Below are 17,862 nucleotides of genomic sequence, written 5' to 3'. Positions count from 1 at the left end.
TATTTTTTGAAAAATAATAGTTAAAGTGTTTTGAAAGTTGTGTTGCAAAATGTTTCTAAGCATTTCGAAAATATTTCAAAAAATATTTTGAAAATATTTCTAAGTATTTCAAAAATATTTCTAAGCATTTTGAATATCGTTCTAAGCATTTCGAAAATATTTCAAAAGTGTTTTTGAAAATATTTCTAAGAATTTCAAAAATATTTCAAAGTTAAAAATTCTTATTTAAAGCATTTTTGAAAATAGCTTTCAAATCATTGTTAAAATACTTGAAACTCCTTACCGGAACTTTTGAGAAATTATACTATAAATTTTTGAAAAATAATTTATACACTCTTGAAAATTTTGTTTTGCAAAATCCAGCTTTATAAAATTTAGCCTTGAAAATATCTTGAAAGCTACTTTAAAAATCATTTTTGCGAAAGTTAGCTTTATAAAACTATTTTGCAAATGAAATTGGTTACCCTTAATCCTCCCTCCAATAAACTTAAAAAATTTATAATTATTTTGTCAAAGTTTTATTACTTTCCATGCTTACTTTATTACATATTTCACACACTGATTCACTTATTTGAACATTATTTTGATAAATGTCAACGGGAGAGGGTTAGGGGTTAAGTTAGAAAAACAATCAAAACCTAACCATCTTATAAGTTTTATCTCTTTAGTTTTGCATATTTTTTTCATAACTTTAACCCAGGTTGTCATTACATCAAAAAGGGAGAGATTATTAGTACAATTTGCACTAACCGTCTAACTCAGGTTTTGATGAATGACAAGTGAGTTAAGTTAGGTATTATCTTGATCTAACGTATTTACCGAGTGCGCAGGTTTTGGGATGTTTGATTCCCGATTGGCAGTCGTGATGTTCGATTCTTGACTGAAAGAAAGTCTAGTCAGGATGTTCAATTCCCGATTGACAGTCGGGATGTTCGATTCTCGATTGGAGAAGACTCGATGTACGATTTTGGTAGATTAGGAGAAGACCGGATATACGATTCTGGTATATCATGTTGTGCGATTCTCGATTAGAGAAGACCGGATGTGCGATTTTGGTAGATCAGGATGTGCAATTCCCAATTGGAGAAGACCAGATGTGTGATTCCAGTAGATCGGGATGTGTGATTCCCAAAGTCTGGATGTGTGATTCCGGAGGTAACTCTACACCTGGTAAGTAAAGGTAAGTCACTGGAGGAAAGTGACTAAGTGAGGATGCATCCCCGTTCGAAGGGACAATAGGCGTTGGTCCCATTTAAGTCTATTTCGAAAACCTAAATCGAGACCTTGACTAGATCCTAGTCTCAGGAAGATAGGATCTAATTACTACTCTTTACTATGATTGTGCTAACATTTGTCTTGCACGTTTATTGGACTAACACATTTTACAGAGTAAGAAAAACACAAAAGGCCTTGGGTACTATTCACCTCACACTACAAGAAAAATGTCACTCAACAACACTCAAACGACAACGGTTTTATACTAAACCATTGTCTTTTTGCCTTTTAACAACGGTTTTAACAAAAACTGTTGTCTTTTAGTAATTTTTTTGGCCTATGACAACGGTTTTTAAAAATCGTTGTCTATTTATGTTTTTTTGTGGATACGACAACGGTTTTTAAAGGGTACGACAACAGTTTTTTAAAACTGTTGTCTATGTGCGCTTTTTTGGGATTACGACAACGGTTTTTAAAAACCGTTGTCTATTAAGTGTTGTTGAATGCGATTGTTTTTTCTTTCGCCACTTTTTCTCCTTCGTCATTTGTCTGTTTTACGCCTTGTTTTTTTCTGTCTCTTTCCCAAAACCCTACTCTTCGCCGCCTCCTCCTCACCGCCCTCTTCGTCGCCTCCTTCCTCACCACCCTCTTCGTCGCCTTCTTCGCCGCCTCCCTCCTCACCACCCTCTTCGCTGCCTCCTTCCTCGCCGCCCTCTTCGTCGCCTCAACTTTCGGCCTCGCCACCTCCTCCTCACGACCTCTACTTTCAGCCATCTTCACCTCCTCCTCACGGTGGAGAAGGTCTTCACTTCCATGCCCGTGTCGGTTTTGCCCCTCTCTCCTCTCTCTCCTCTTTCTTTTGTCGTCTCTCGCGTCTTCCTTCCTCCGCTCGACTCTTCTCGCTTCTCTCAGCCTCCACCTCGCTGAAATCCTCGGCCAATCAGATCCAATGGAGGCCGTTGTCCGCTGAAGCCCCAAAGGAGATACCGATTGCGGTTGCCTTGCTTCGTCTCCTGATCGCCTTGTTCTAACGACGGAATAGGAGTAGGGGAGTCGTCCTTGTGATGGTCGCCACGCCGGACGAGGTGGGATGGGCATAGCTCCCCGATAAAAGCCTATAATAGCTTTACGATCTCTAGAAGACCGTCGTTGACCTGGAAGCATGTAAAGTTTTCCTCTTTAATGTTTAAATTTGTGATTTAATGTCGGCGAGGGGTGTTCGATCCTATCCCTTTTGGGGATTTAGACGTTCCGTCATGGTCAGGTACTCTGATGCTTGTTTCTATTTGGATTGGCTTCTCTTGGAAGATGATGTGCTTGTGTTTTCTCGTTCATTATCTTTTGCCCCTATCGTGAAATCATTTGATTTGGTGCCATGAGTGAATTTGTAATAATGGATTCTCGGCCTGTTATTTTATTTTGGTTCACTGATGAAGGTTCTTTTTTTTTAACCACCGGACCAAGGTTTGATTTGGATGCATATTTTTGTTGGCTTGGTTCTGTATTCTGGTATACCATGCATTGTTTTTTCATGATCATTGCAGATCCAAATTTTTGTAAACTTACCGTGAGGGGCAGGTGGTTATGTTTTCTATCTCATATAGTGCTGTGATTCTGCCTTTGGGTGCGGAAGATGATGCGGTATTTCTGAAAGCAAGTTTCTGCTTCTGATAAACTTAAGATTGAGGTATTTTACTTGTCCACTTATTTACTATTCCTATGTGGTAAATTTTGTCATAAAAATTCAAACTGAACCCTGGCAATTAGTAGCTATTTTTACCAAAATTATCTGTATTTTTTTCAATTTCTAATTTCAGCTGCTGGTAGGATAGTAATCATAGTTTAGTGATTGATGGCTGATGAGAATGAGAATTTGTATGTCTTAGATGTCAGTTTATAAGTCTTCATCGACGCATTTTCTTTAAGCTCCTTACAACTGTTGTATTCTCACTATTGAGAAATTATATTGAAACCTCTCAAGCTCTTTGGGTTTTCCCTCCTTTCTGTTTGTTTGCCTGGGAAACTTTCTCAGAAGTCCTGATGGAAGATTATATTATCGATAGATGTCTTTCTTACTGATGCATATAATGACTTTACTTTATAGCCAAAAAAAACTGACATTGGGATATCTGCAATCTGAATTTGTTAATAATACAGATCCACTAGATCTATTGTATTTATCTACGATAACATCTGGCTGCTTGTGTAGCGTCTCAGCTTTTCTCATACACTTTTTCTTTTATGCCTGCAGGCAACAATGCTATTCAAAAAGATTTCCTTAAAGTTGGATGCACTGTCTCACTTCCATTTTGCTCCAAAGCTGGTTAGCAATAAAGCTTATCAAGTGTTTAATTCTTTTAGTATTTATTTATTGATTGACCATAAGTTATGATGTAGGTTATTGAGGACATGTCTATACAAGTCAATGTACCTGCTGTAGCAATGGAAGAGGTAAAAATATCTTTTGGAGTTGTCTTTTAGTTTATGGTAAAAACAGTTTCGAGTCACTGAAATACAATGGCTTTGCAGGTTGCTCCATTGGTCGTCTCAAATGCGGCTATGCTTGCCCCTAAGGAGATTTTTCATGGAAAAGGAAACATCAAAGAAGAGGCAGAGTTAACAAAAGAAGAGAGGAAAAGGAGACGGGCCAACCAGAAAAGAAGATTTAGAAGATTGAAAGGTATCCTTTATTCGCTTATATTTATGGTTCTGCTTATTTTCATGCTTGTCTACAATCTGTGCATAATGGTCAAAAAAATTAGTGGCGAACTTGTGACAGACATGATCCACCACTTAGAATTACATAGTTCTTGTGCACAGGATAGCATAATTTCATTCTGCTCTTTCTAGGTGTCCTCAAGAGTATTGGGCAAGAGTATTGGGAAGAATGCCGACAAGCTAAAAAAATGAAGAGACTTTAACAAATTAAGGAGCACTAGGAGCTACAATCCCTCCTCTTCACCGACATCTAAGTAGAAAATCTTGTGTTATATTGTTCTACCTTTGTTTTAAAGTGTTATCATTTTGTTTGTTGCTTATGAAATTTTGTTGGTTGCTTATGAAATTTCTTCAGAATGTTATAGATATTATTTTTGAATGTTAGAAAATTGTATATTAAATTTTATTTTGAAATTTAGTATTTTGAATGATTTATAATATTAGAAAATTGTGTATTAATTTTTTTTATTTTTTCTCTAAAAGAGACAACGATTTTTCACCGTTGTCGTAGATAGTTTAAAACTGTTGTTGAAGACCCTGTTATTAAAGGTAGACGCTCAAAGACAACGGTGAAAAACTGTTGTCTTTGAAGGAAAAGACAACAGTTTTTCACTGTTGTAAAAATATTGTCTTTGCCTTCAAATACAACGGTTAAAAACTGTTGTCTTTGGGCACCCCTTTTAACAACACGGCCTTTAACAATAGTTCAAAATGGCTACGACAACGGTGAAAAACCGTTGTTGTTAGGCTTTTTTCTTGTAGTGTCAGGTGTCTTCTAGGAGATGGAAGGCGCCTCCATGGAAGGCGCCTTCAAGCATTGGAAGGCGCCTTCGACAGTTCGTGGAAGGCGCCTTCAATGACATGGACGGTGCCTTCTAAGGGATAAATGTTGGACCTCATCGCAGATAAGGAGAAGCGAAGTCGGAATCAGATTTACCACATTGAAGGCATTTTCAAAGGATATGGAAGGCGCCTTCTATGCCCTTTATAAGGCAGTCTCAACTAAGCTTCAAGAAATAACTTCTATACGTGCTACTACACATCTGATTGAGCTTCTGTCTGCTCCGACTTCCTGCTGTTGCTCCAGAAAGTTTGCCTACCTTTGAGCTATGCTTCCAAGACATCCGATCATCTCCGGTAAACCGACTGCAACATACTGAGTACTCTAACTTGTTGGTAACCTTTTATTAAGTGTTGCATTTCTAATTATTACTGTTTTAAAAAGGGAAGTGTAGGTTGTTACACTGCTCCTATCTTTGTACTCGATCACCTCTTTTGGTGGTTCTGGAAGAGGCATTTAGTGGATTATCCATCGATAGGTCTGGGGAACCTGGGTCTTGGAGTAGGAGTCGCCTAGGCTCCAAACCAAGTAAACCTCCTGTGTTTCTCTGATATTTTTTATTTTCGTTTGTTTTACTTATTCTCCGCTGCATATACCTTGTTTTTAAAATGAAAAGAACTAGTTTTCAAAAATCACATGATTCACCCTCTCCCCTCTCACGTGCGACTCGATTCAACATTACCAATTTTCACAAATCTCTTCATGTACGCCCGACCAAATAAAGGTCAGTCGGGCTTGAGGTACTCAACATCATATTGATCCCTAAATGGATTTCTAGTATGAACAGTTCGTCTTGTTACTCCTTGAATCGACTTCTAGCACACCCAATGCATCATATTATTTTCCAAACGGATTACTAATATTATGTAGAACGTAACTGAACAACTTAATACAAGGACAGATATAAAGGCGACCGAGCCTATAGGCTGACCAAGATATACGTAGCATAATACATAACTGAGCAGACTATACAAAACATAACTAAGCAACTTAATAAAGACGACTGGCCTTATGTCCGGCCGAGCTATGCCCAGCCGACAACATGAGCAGAGAATCCTAACAACCTGTCAGAATAACAATCACCTGTCAAAGAAAATTCTACTGGATCCTTTTTCAAGGATTGTTGTATCTCTCATCAGCCGACCACTTATAACAACATATTCCTTTAGTGACCTCAGTAATGACATAAGCTATAAACAACAAAAGAGGTATACATATGGGTAAATGGAAGATTCCTTGGATAATTATTGCACATTGTCTCGGTTGTACACTCTCCATTACCCCAACAAACTTTGACATCACTAGCCACTTCTCATGATTGCAGAGGTTATGAGAGGTGGTATACAAAGGAGGGTCCTTTCCGTTGGTAAGGGTATGTTCTTTGAACATCTGACATTTACTCTCGCACGCACATTCCTTACTGTTCTTTACAAACCCGTCCAAACTGGTACTGACTTGAATGTCGGAGGACCTTCACCAGGGACTCCTCTGGGTTTCTAGGTGTTGACATTTTATTGGCTCTTCTTCATGTGCACCGAAAGGAAGCTTCTTAGTGGAGCAAAAACTCTTCTCTCAGTCAACTATCGATCCACCGTACCTAGTGTTGGTTGCTACTCGGAAAACCTATAGGTTCCACTGTACAAAAATTTTGTACAAAGGTCTGAACCTTTTCCTAGCTACCATGTGTTCTTTTAAATTAAATTTTGGATCGCCTGCGGAACTTAACACGTTTGATCCAAAACTTAATCTATTTGTTCTTTTAGGTTTTGACTTGGATCTCCTGCGGAACTTAACACGTTCGACCCAAGTCTCCTTAAGTTATTAATTCCATTAAATATTAATTTTCATAATTGGTTCCCAGTACTGACGTGGCGAGGCACATGGCCTTCTTGGATATGGGAGCAACCACCACCGACTAGACAAAACCTTTTATAGAAAGCTAATATTTAATTTCCTAAAATAACTTTAGGTTAACCAAAGAGAACAATCAAATCACAAGGAAAAGAAAAAACAAAAGAACACAATATCGAAAAACATATTCGAAATTCTAGAACGTAAGCCTCTTGTATTTGGTATTATTTCCATAAATAACTAGCATGATGCGGAAAGAAAAATACTAGTTATACCTTGTAGAAAAACCTCTTGATCTTCTACCGTATTCCTCTTCTAACCTCGAACGTTGTGTGGGCAACGATCTTCCGAGATGAGAAACCACCAACCACCTTCTTCTCCTCCAAGCAAGGTTCGGCCACAAAGGAAAAACTTCACCAAGGAGGAAAACCAAAATACTAACCAAGCTCCAAGAGATGCTAGCTTTCTCTCCTTCTTCTTCTTCTTCTCCGAGTAGTATCCGGCCACCACAAGAGCTCCAATGGAAGAGAAGGGTTCGGCCACCACAAGAGGAAGAGAGGGAGAGGATGGCCACACCAAGGAACAAAAGAGGGAGAGGAATAATAGATGTTGTATCTCATGAAGGCACCCTCACCCCTTCTTTTATATTCCTTGGCCTAGGCAAATTAGGAAATTTAATTACAATAAAATTTCCTTAATTTTCCTTGACATGAATTAATTGAGAAAAATAAAATAAAATTTCCCAATCAACTTGTGATGGCCGGCCACAATCAAAAGAGCAAATTAGGAGAGTTTCAATCAACAAATTAAAACTTCCTAATTTGTTTCCGGAAATTTTAAAAAATAAAATTTCTCTTTAAAAATCTCTTCATGGTTAATAAAAGGAAATTTCTATAATTTTAATTTTATTATCATGTGAATAATTTTAAAGAGAAAATAAAATATCTCACCAATCTACAAATAAGGAAAGAGATCTAATCTCTTTCTTTAATCTTTTGTAGATCTTTTATAAGAGAGATATTTTAATTTAAATTCTCTTTAATAAATTATTTCTTCCACATAATAAAAATTAAAATTAAAATTCTTTTTTAATTTAATTTGGCCGGCCCCCACTAGCTTGGGTTCAAGATAGGGCCGGCCACCCAAATTATACCTAGGCCCTACTAGCTTGGTCGGCCCCTATTGAGTGGGAATAGAAGGTGGGTATAGGTGGGTATAGAACTCTACAAATAAGAGGCTACGATAGGGACCGAGAGGAGGAATTGGTTTTGGTCTCCCGATAAAATTAAGCATCCCGTGTTCGCCCCGAACACACAACTTAATTTTATCAATGATAATTCATTCCACTAGAGAACTATCATTGAACTACCGCACCAATCCCAAATTACATTTTTGGGCTCCTTCTTATTATGAGTGTGTTAGTCTCCCTGTGTTTAAGATATCGAATGTTCACTAATTAAGTGAGTTACTGACAACTCATTTAATTAATATCTTAGTCCAAGAGTAGTACCACTCAACCTTATCGTCATGTCGAACTAAGTCCACCTGCAGGGTTTAACATGACAATCCTTATGAGCTCCTCTTGGGGACATTCTCAACCTAGTATCTCTAGGACACAGTTTCCTTCTATAATCAACAACACACACTATAAGTGATACCATTTCCCAACTTATCAGGCTTATTGATTCATCGAACTAAATCTCACCCATTGATAAATTAAAGAAATAAATATCAAATATATGTGCTTGTTATTATATTAGGATTAAGAGCACACACTTCCATAATAACCGAGGTCTTTGTTTCTTTATAAAATCAGTATAAAAGAAACGACCTCAAATGGTCCTACTCAATACACTCTAAGTGTACTAGTGTAATTATACAGTCAAGATAAACTGATACCTAATTACACTACGACCTTCTAATGGTTTGTTTCTTTCTATTTTGGTCGTGAGCTACTGTTTATAATTTATAAGGTACTGATAACATTATCTTCTGCATATGACACCACATGCTATGTTATCTACAATATAAATTAATTGAACAACTACAAACAAATGTAGATAATTTGACCAAATGTGATTTTTTATTCAAGACAAATGTTTACAAAAGCTTAGGCTTTCAGTATACACTCCAACACCTAGTGCTTCATCTCTGCTATTTTGAGACAGGATCAATTTCCATCTAGCATCACATGCTTTCATCTTCATCCATCCAGCTGAGCATCTCCTTCTTCTAGTTAGAAGAAGAGATCCAGCTAGCCATAGCAGCCCTTTCCTCTCTTCATGTTAGAAGAGTAGAAGCCCCTTCATCATCCGACGATCCACAGCTCCGTCCATCCAGCGATCCCTACAACCTTCATCAAATTTGGTTATTGGTTTGATGTAGTTGGATGTTTTCCTTGATTGTTGAATGCTTGTAGTCAAATTTTATCTCTTATGTTTAATTTGCACTACTTAGTTTAATTTGATTCATGATTGTTAGTTGTTCGATAGAATGTTTCTTCCAATTGCTATACTTTAGTTTTGCAGTTAAATTGTTTGGTATGCTTTAGCTTATGTTTTTGTCTTTAATTTGGATGCAATTAAGATTAGACTAGATTAGGTTTTGTTCTATGTTAGCTTTATGCTTACTTTATGTTGCTTTTATTTTTCTTGCCATCATAGTTTAGGTTAGGCTAGGTTTCATTTACACGTATTGTCTTTCATTTATTAGGATTAGATTTCACTACATGCATTGTTATTTTATTTCATAGTCTTAGCATTCAATCCAAACCTCTCATTTTTATATCAAAAATCCAAACGCAATTCCATTCAATCCTAAGTTTATCAATCTATCATTACATTCGCTGGGAGACGACCCGATCATCCCTATCATACTTTAGAGTAGAGAGGATTCGATACTTTAATTGAATTTGATACACTAGTAGTACGATATACAGGTGCTTATCGGTGAGCAAGGCACTAAATCGAGAAACTGAGCTCCAGTAGTCGGGTGGACCAACTGGAGTCGAGCAAGGCACTGAATCGAGAAGCTATGCCTCTGAAGTCGAGTGGACCGACGGGATGTGAGCAAGGCATTGAATCAAGGAGCTTAAGCGTGTGTTGAATCTTCCTTAGGTAAATTGAAAGGAGATACTACAATTGACTCTGACTCCCAATTAACGAAAAAAAACTCTTCTTATTCCTTAGTCAACTTGATGGTCAGATATAAATTGACTCCATAACTTACCTCCCTTAATATAATTTAGGAACGGATGATGAAGAATTACTAGATAACGATGTCAACAAGGTACACTACAATGATGTATTATTTCACTTCTTTATAGTTTTCTCCTTCAAACTCTTCTTTAGAGATTAACTGTTGGAGGGGTCTCGCTAACGTTCGCTTTGGCCTCCCTTTTAAATCATTTTCAATGTTAGCTTTCCTTACCAATACCGAGAGCCAAATCGGCTCATCAGGTGCCCCAGAGTCTCGATCCGACAGAAGTCGATCGATCCACTGAAATTAAAGCAAACCTAATAGAGCCGACCAGACTACTGACATCAGACCTACTGGAGGAGCTCGGCTGCGAACAAGAGAATTCCATAGTCTATTCCACCAAGCAGTTTATCTACAAATTTAAACAACTCATAGCAACACAATCTATTTACAACAATTTACACAAGATCACAAAAACTAATTAAGCATGATTTTAATCGACGACGACGACTTGGTTCATCGGAATGGCGTCCAACTTCCGAGGCCTCGTGTAGTTCTTCAACAGGAGTGAGCAGCAGACTACGCTCACGGAAGAAGCAGCCATCGCAGCACCGGCGATCCACGGCGGCAGCCTGAATCCGGTGAAAGGGAAGACGACTCCAGCAGCGATGGGGATTCCGAGGATGTTGTAGCCGAGTGCCCAAATGTAATTCATTCGGATCCTGAAGAATGTCTTCCTCGAGAGATCGATTGCAGTTATTACATCCTCCAAGTTGCTCTTCATAAGAACTATATCAGCCGCTTCGATCGCCACGTCTGTTCCGGCGCCGATAGCCATCCCGACATCGGCAGACACAAGCGCCGGCGAATCGTTGATGCCATCTCCGACCATCGCCACAGTTAATCCAGACATCTGAAGTTCCTTTATTTTCTCCGCCTTTACGTGTGGTTTTGCTTCAGCAATGAAAGTGTCGATTCCGACATCGCCGGCGATTGCATTTGCAGTGCCCCAGTTGTCCCCTGTCACCATAATGCTCTTCACTTTCATTGATCGTAGAAGAGATACGACTTCCCGGGCGCCGGGTTTCAGTGGGTCAGACACTGCGATTATGCCGGTGACTTCTCCGTCGACGGCGACTACTATTCCCGTCTGCGCATTTCTCTCTGTTTCTGTGAGAATCTCAGAAGCCTCGTCGGGGATATCGATTCCCGATTCCAGCATCAATCTTTTGTTACCGACCATGACTTCTTTGTGCCTGACTGAAGCTTTGACTCCGTGGCCTGTGATCGCAGTGAAATCTCGTGCTTCGGGCCAGAAATGGCTTTCTTCTTCCGCACCAAATCTTTTAGCATACTCAACTATAGCTTTTGCCAAAGGGTGCTCACTGTTGACCTGCCAAGAATATAAATATATTGTATGTAATTTTATAGATTATTTTCAGTTTTTCACGACACAAGATAACAACTTTATCGTTGATGTACCTCAGCAGCTGCTACATATTCATAGAAATCTCGCAGCACCATGTTCTTCAATAGCCGTGTGCTCACAACAACAGGTTTTCCAGTGGTAAGTGTGCCTGTCTTATCAAAGACGACACAATTCACCTGCAATACAAAGTAATTGGTTGAATGGCATACACAATAACAAGTTTGATTATATACGTATTCTTAATATATACATCATTAATTAATAAAACTCTTATTAATCTTGTTGATAGACAAAGAAGCTTAATTACCTTATGTGCACTCTCCAATGCTTGTCCTCCTTTAATGAGCACACCTTGAGAGGCACCTACTCCTGTTCCAACCATGACAGCAGTTGGAGTGGCGAGGCCAAGGGCACATGGACATGCGATCACCATGACCGATATGCCAAACTGAAGTGCAAGCTGAAAGCTATCCATCGAAGATGGAATCCATGACTTCGGGTAGGAGTTGAACTTCCCCGCCAAGAACCAAACCAGCCAAGTCGAAAATGAAAGAGCAATGACCTACAAACACATATATATATATATATATACGACAATATATTAATGCAAGTAAACATGCATGCGTACCTCGAAATCGAATCAATATTATATCTATCATATAACTTACAAGGGGCACAAAGTATTTGGAGATGTGATCAGCAAGTTTCTGTACAGGAGCTTTAGCCATTTGAGCCGACTCCACCAGACGAACGATTTGCGAAAGGGCGCTCTCTGCTCCGACGTGCGTGGCGCGGACGTGCAGCGCGCCATTTTCGTTGACAGTGCCACCGATAACAGTATCGCCTCTCCTCTTCGCGACAGGCCTTGATTCCCCAGTTATCATGCTCTCGTTCACATGGCTCTGGCCCCATATAACAAAGCCATCCGAAGCCACTTTCCCTCCCGGCACTACTTTGATCACGTCGTTTTTCTGAATCAGTCGACTGTCTATCTCTGTTTCGCTCACTACATTTCCTTCGCTATCAAGGTCGAGCAATATTGCGGTGTCCGGCGTCAAGTCCATGAGCTTAGCAATGGCCTCCGATGTCTTCCCTTTGGCTAAAATCTCAAGATACTTCCCGAGAAGAATGAAGGATATGAGCATGGAGCTAGTTTCGAAAAAATCAGTCGATTTAAAGCTCTCTGAAGTCGCAGCTCTGAGCACGGAATAGAGTGAATAGAAATACGCTGCGTTGGTTCCGAGAGTGATCAGCACGTCCATATTTGGAGATCTTCTTCGCAAGGCTTTATACGATCCGACGTAAAACCTTCGACCGATTATGAATTGGACAGGAGTCGATAAAATCCATCGCAACAGCTCTCCGATCCTCAACATGTTGACTATCTCCTTGTCTAAAACTTGTTTAGTGCCGGGGATGTACATGAACACCATTGAAGTGAGAAACACCGGGATGGTGAAGACCAAACTCCAAAGAAAAGATCGACGATACTGCTTAATATCGTCGTTTCTGTGGAGTTCCCTTCCCCTAACTTGGGGGTATATCGATGCCTTGAGATGTCCGGATCCAGCAGACTCGATAATTTCGATGAAATTCCTTGGCCCTGTCTGATCAGGCTTGTAAGATATCGTAATTTTGTGAAGAGCAGCATCAATGTTGGTGTGGTGTACACCGGGGAGTGCCTCGATAGAGGTCTTAACCATTGAGATGTATCTCGTGGAGAATTCACCATCGATATCGATTTTCAGTTCTATTCTGTTAACATCTTCTCCTGTGGTAATAAGTAGAGCCTCAAAGCCGGTGTCTTCGACTGTCTCCATGAGTTGGTTGGCACTTACAATTGTAGGATCATAGCGAATCTCTGCTTCTTCGGTAGCCAGAGCAACGATGGCCTTTTGTACACCGGGAACAGATCGAAGAGCTGATTCGACATTAGTCGAGCACGAAGTGCAAGTCATTCCTTTTACGCGCAATCGGCATGTTAGAGATGATTTTTCTTCTTTCATCTCCTCTTTTAGTAGTGCGGCTGCGAAACCAACATCTTCAATCGTTTCCCTGATTCTGTCCTCCTGCAAAATGAATGTGATTAATTAAGGATACATTCAACTCTGAATTGGTCTGGAAACAAAAGATTGACTTATAGCAACATGAAAACTAAGTTGTTTAAGAGTTCACTCGATTGTAATAACAGATTTCTAATGCAACAGTAGTAGTTCCCCTTGGCATTTTGGTTTAGGCTAGCTAGCTATTATCAGGGCATACGTACGTGCTTTCTCCTTTTGCTAGTTCTTAATTAATTGATTTCGGTTAATTAATTTTTCAACAGAAATAAGTACTCATGACTCAATCATAATTGTTGGCTTCAAGTACTAGCTATAAAGCAAACAAAAATTTCAGAATGTATGTTTAAATCTACAATTAATTAAGATCAACAGACACTAGACTAACTCATAAATGAAATTGAAGGTTAATTTTGAAAGAAAAAGATTGAGAGTACGTATATATAGCATGGCAACGGAAGAGAGAAGAGCTGACCGAAACAAAGGCCGGGTAGAATATGATTTGCGCGCGATCATTCAGCACGTCGACGGCGGCGTCGTGGATCCCCGGCAGCCGCTTGACTGCCTTCTCCACCGACCCAGCGCAGGCGGCGCACGTCATCCCGACGACCGAGAACACAGCCACCTTCTTCGCCTCTTCCTCCCCGTGTTCCACCCCAGCACCGCTCGCCTCCAGATCCTCGTCGTCTCCGGCCGAGCCGACCGCCGACGACGACTCCTTCCTCTTTGGGTACTTGGGCATCGAAGGGTAACGCGGCCGCGGCGAGAGGCTCCGTGACATCTGGAACACCTCCCCTCCGCGGAGGCACGACATCAGCATCCCGGCGTTCACCATCCTCCTCCTCCTCCGACGAGTTCTGCTCACCGTCTGTCTCTAGCTCCCGGGAAATGAATTTAAAGACGTATACCCTGCCGTGGCCGCATCCGGCGCCCACATCATATGTTATTAATATAATGAATTAATTATATTTAGTTTTACAGAGTGGCACTCACGTCCAACAAAATATAAAACCATCTTTAAAATGTAATTTAAAATTAATTTGATGTATTACCATTGACTTTGGAGATGTGACACATAAGACAAAAATACCAAACTATTCGCGTGAGCTGGGCTCTTATACCAGGGAATAAGGAAATTAGATATTCTGTTTCAAAATTTCTGTATCCCATGTTTTTTCATCGATTTAACGATCATCTTTGAGAGATGATCTAATCCATCTAATTGATGAGAAGATATGAGGACATGAAAATCTTAAGACAGAGGATCTAAACTCAAAGATAATAAAAAAAGAGAGAGAAAAAAAAAAAATTGCCCTATCAAAATTATATGTGATTTTACCTCCGGTCACATGTGTTCAATAATATATTGTTAGAGTGATGCAGGAAAATTTAAGTAGCAAACGACTATAATAAATTCTCCCATATAAAAAAATAATTTAATATCATAATTGATCTTAATTAAAAAGTAAAAAAAAATATATTTTCTAATATCGTCCATCAAAGATATTTATAAAAGTTTCTTCGCTCGCAGTATTATCAATTTTATGATGTGAAACTAAAAAGAATTCTATATTTTTAATTGATTAATGAGAACCCTCACTGACTAGGTTAAGAATGCTACTTTTTATATATATATTGATCCGGTGGTAAGGACGGGGGACCCACATGGGCGCAGGGTTAAAGACACGTGAAGGTCAACCCCAAGTTCGCGCCGAACGAAGGATGCCGGGCTGAACGGAAGGATGACCTGCCGAACGAAAGGATGCAGGGCCGAACGGAAGGACGCAGGGCCGAACGGAAGGATGCCGGGCCGAATGGAAGGATGTCGGGTCGAACGGAAGGATGCCGAGCCGACCTGACATTCGGCCAAGAGCTTCCCGGGCCGGACAGAAGACAACCCGACCATGGGCGGGTTTCCGACGCTCATAGTGAAAAGGGTCACTTGGCCGAGCGGATAGCCCGCTCGACCGAAGCATAAAGCATCGTTGCTGTGGAACACTCTCAGCCGAGCACCTGGTTGGACCGATACCTACGCCCGATCGGACCTATGCCTGTCGAGCGGCTGGCCGCTCGGCGCGGGAACAGAAGAGACAAAAGGACAAAGGAAACATCGGGGGAACATCTCCTGACAGCGGGTATGTTCAACGACCAGGGCCATACGCAAGATCTTACAACAGAGGATCCCGCTGTCCCATCATAGATGTGCTCGGACTGTAGCAGTATGGTGTCAGGTAAGCTCTTCTGACAAGTCCATACCGAGGTATGAACAGAGGACACGTATGCACCTCGGTATGTGTGCCCGAGCCTCTTCACAACTCTATATAAAGGGTCCTCACCCTTCGCCGGAGGTACGCGTTCTACAATTTTTGGAGCCACTTCTTCACTATTAGCTTGCCTGACTTGAGCGTCGGAGGGTCGCCGCCGGGAACCCCTTCCCCGGCCCGACTTCTGTGCAGGTTCGTCGGAAGTTCGTACGACTCGTCGGAGATCTACGTCAGCAACGCGGAGAGCGCCACGTGCCCAACGTCCGTTGATTCAGCGTTCGGACAGGATCAATTTGGCACCGTCTGTGGGAACGCTCCTGCATCCGATCGGAAGCAATGGACGAGACTGGACGACCGCACACGGTGATGCTCTCCACGAAGGAGCTTGACGCTCTAATCAAGGCAAGAGCAGCTAAGCTCGTGGAGCAACAGAGAGAGAATGCGCAAGCCGAGCGGCTGAAGCAACAAACAACGTCAGCATCAGGTGGCCGAGCGGAGGCAATGATCCCCGAGCGGACGCCTCCGCCGAGACAATGATCCAACTGACATTCAAGGGGGAGCACCGCCGAGCGGATGAAGATGGATTGGGAATTGGATCATGAAGCGTAAATTATCTCCAGCCTTTCCGGGGCAGGGTGAAAGGTGCACCAATATAATGTGTGCTGTATATTTTCCGTTTGGCTGTATATTTGAAATGCAGGAAGCAAAATGTTAAACACAATTGGCATTATCGGCCGAGCGGCCTATCTCCATGATGTATAAGATCCGAGCCACCGACTCAATGGCGAAGACCCGTTTCGATCGGCCGGGCGTATGGTTACAACAGTCAAGCTCGATGGCGAAGACCCCGTGCCGTTCGGCCGGGCGTAAAAATTATCTGAGCCAAGTCATTGAAGACGAAGACCCCTCGCCGCTCGGTAGGGCGTATGTCATCAATGTTAAAATTAGTCTTAAGGGTCGTCGAGCTCCGACGTTAAAAATCGAGAGTCGAACGGCGACTATAAACCCTCCAAGCGGAAGACCGTCGAGCTCCGATGTTAAAAATCGAGAGACGAGCCGACGTCTATAAACCCTCCGAGCGGAAGACCGTCGAGCTCTGACGTTAAAAATCGAGAGACGAGCCGGCGTCTATAAACCCTCCGATCGGAAGACCGTCGAGCTCCGACGTTAAATATCGAGAGACGAGCCGACGTCTATAAATCATCCGAGCGGAAGACCGTCGAGCTCTGACGTTAAAAATCGAGAGACGAGCCGACGTCTATAAATCATCCGAGCGGAAGACCGTCGAGCTCCGACGTTAAAAATCGAGAGACGAGCCGGCGTCTATAAACCCTCCGAGCGGAAGACCGTCGAGCTCCGACGTTAAAAATCGAGAGACGAGCCGACGTCTATAAACCCTCCGAGCGGAATACCATCGAGCTCCGACGTTAAATATCGAGAGACGAGCCGGCGTCTATAAACCCTCCGAGCGGAAGGCCGTCGAGCTCCGACGTTAAAAATCGAGAGGCGGCGTCTATAAACCCTCCAAGCGGAAGACCGCCGAGCTCCGGCGTTAAATATCGAGACGAGCTGGCGTCTATAAACCCTCGGCGGAAGACCGCCGAGCTCCGGCGTTAAATATCGAGACGGCGGCGTCTATAAACCCTCCGAGCGGAAGGCGCCGAGCTCCGACGTTAAAATCGAGACGAGCCGGCGTCTATAAATCTCCGAGCGGAAGACCGCCGAGAGCCGACGTTAAAAATCGAGAGACGCGCCTATAAACCCTCCGGCGGAAGACCGCCGAGCTCCGACGTTAAAATCGAGAGACGAGCCGGCGTCTATAAACCCTCCGGCGGAAGACCGCCGAGCTCGACGTTAAAAATCGAGCCGGCGTCTATAAACCCTCCGAGTGGAAGACCGTCGAGCTCCAACGTTAAAAATCGAGAGACGAGCCGGCGTCTATAAACCCTCCGAGCGGAATGTTAAATATCGAGAGATGAGTCGGCGTCTATAAACCCTCCGAGCGGAAGACCGTCGAGCTCCGACGTTAAAAATCGAGAGACGAGCCGGCGTCTATAAATCATCCGAGCGGAAGACCGTCGAGCTCCGACGTTAAAAATCGAGAGACGAGCCGGCGTCTATAAACTCTCCGAGCGGAAGACCGTCGAGCTCCGACGTTAAAAATCGAGAGACGAGCCGGCGTCTATAAATCCTCCGAGCGGAAGATCGTCGAGCTCCGACGTTAAAAATCGAGAGACGAGCCGGCGTCTATAAAACCTCCGAGCGGAAGAATGTAATAAAAAAGAT

At 41.9% G+C, this 17,862-nt stretch overlaps 2 protein-coding genes across 2 annotated transcripts; one reads left to right on the top strand and one right to left on the bottom strand.

Annotated features, from left to right (window-relative positions):
• Positions 1-2,856: 2,856 nt before the first annotated feature.
• LOC122010968 (U3 small nucleolar ribonucleoprotein protein MPP10-like) lies at positions 2,857-9,612 on the top strand. Its single transcript, XM_042567423.1, has 6 exons — positions 2,857-2,902; positions 3,467-3,538; positions 3,613-3,666; positions 3,745-3,895; positions 4,066-4,084; positions 9,564-9,612. Exons 2-6 carry the CDS (start codon positions 3,473-3,475, stop codon positions 9,610-9,612), a joined length of 339 nt encoding a protein of 112 aa, XP_042423357.1. The 5' UTR covers positions 2,857-2,902; positions 3,467-3,472.
• A 668-nt stretch (positions 9,613-10,280) lies between these two features.
• Positions 10,281-14,155, bottom strand: LOC122011676 (copper-transporting ATPase HMA5-like). The gene is made up of 5 exons (XM_042568049.1): positions 13,788-14,155; positions 11,921-13,321; positions 11,560-11,814; positions 11,306-11,428; positions 10,281-11,216 (listed from the first exon to the last, which is right to left on the bottom strand). Exons 1-5 carry the CDS (start codon positions 14,145-14,147, stop codon positions 10,317-10,319), a joined length of 3,039 nt encoding a protein of 1,012 aa, XP_042423983.1. The 5' UTR covers positions 14,148-14,155; the 3' UTR covers positions 10,281-10,316.
• Positions 14,156-17,862: the final 3,707 nt, after the last annotated feature.

This window comes from Zingiber officinale, chromosome 8A (genome assembly GCF_018446385.1).
Source record: "Zingiber officinale cultivar Zhangliang chromosome 8A, Zo_v1.1, whole genome shotgun sequence".
In the NCBI taxonomy this organism is placed as follows: domain Eukaryota; kingdom Viridiplantae; phylum Streptophyta; class Magnoliopsida; order Zingiberales; family Zingiberaceae; genus Zingiber; species Zingiber officinale.
Note: the sequence above shows the minus strand (reverse complement) of the source record. Positions and strands in the feature narration are given on the sequence as shown.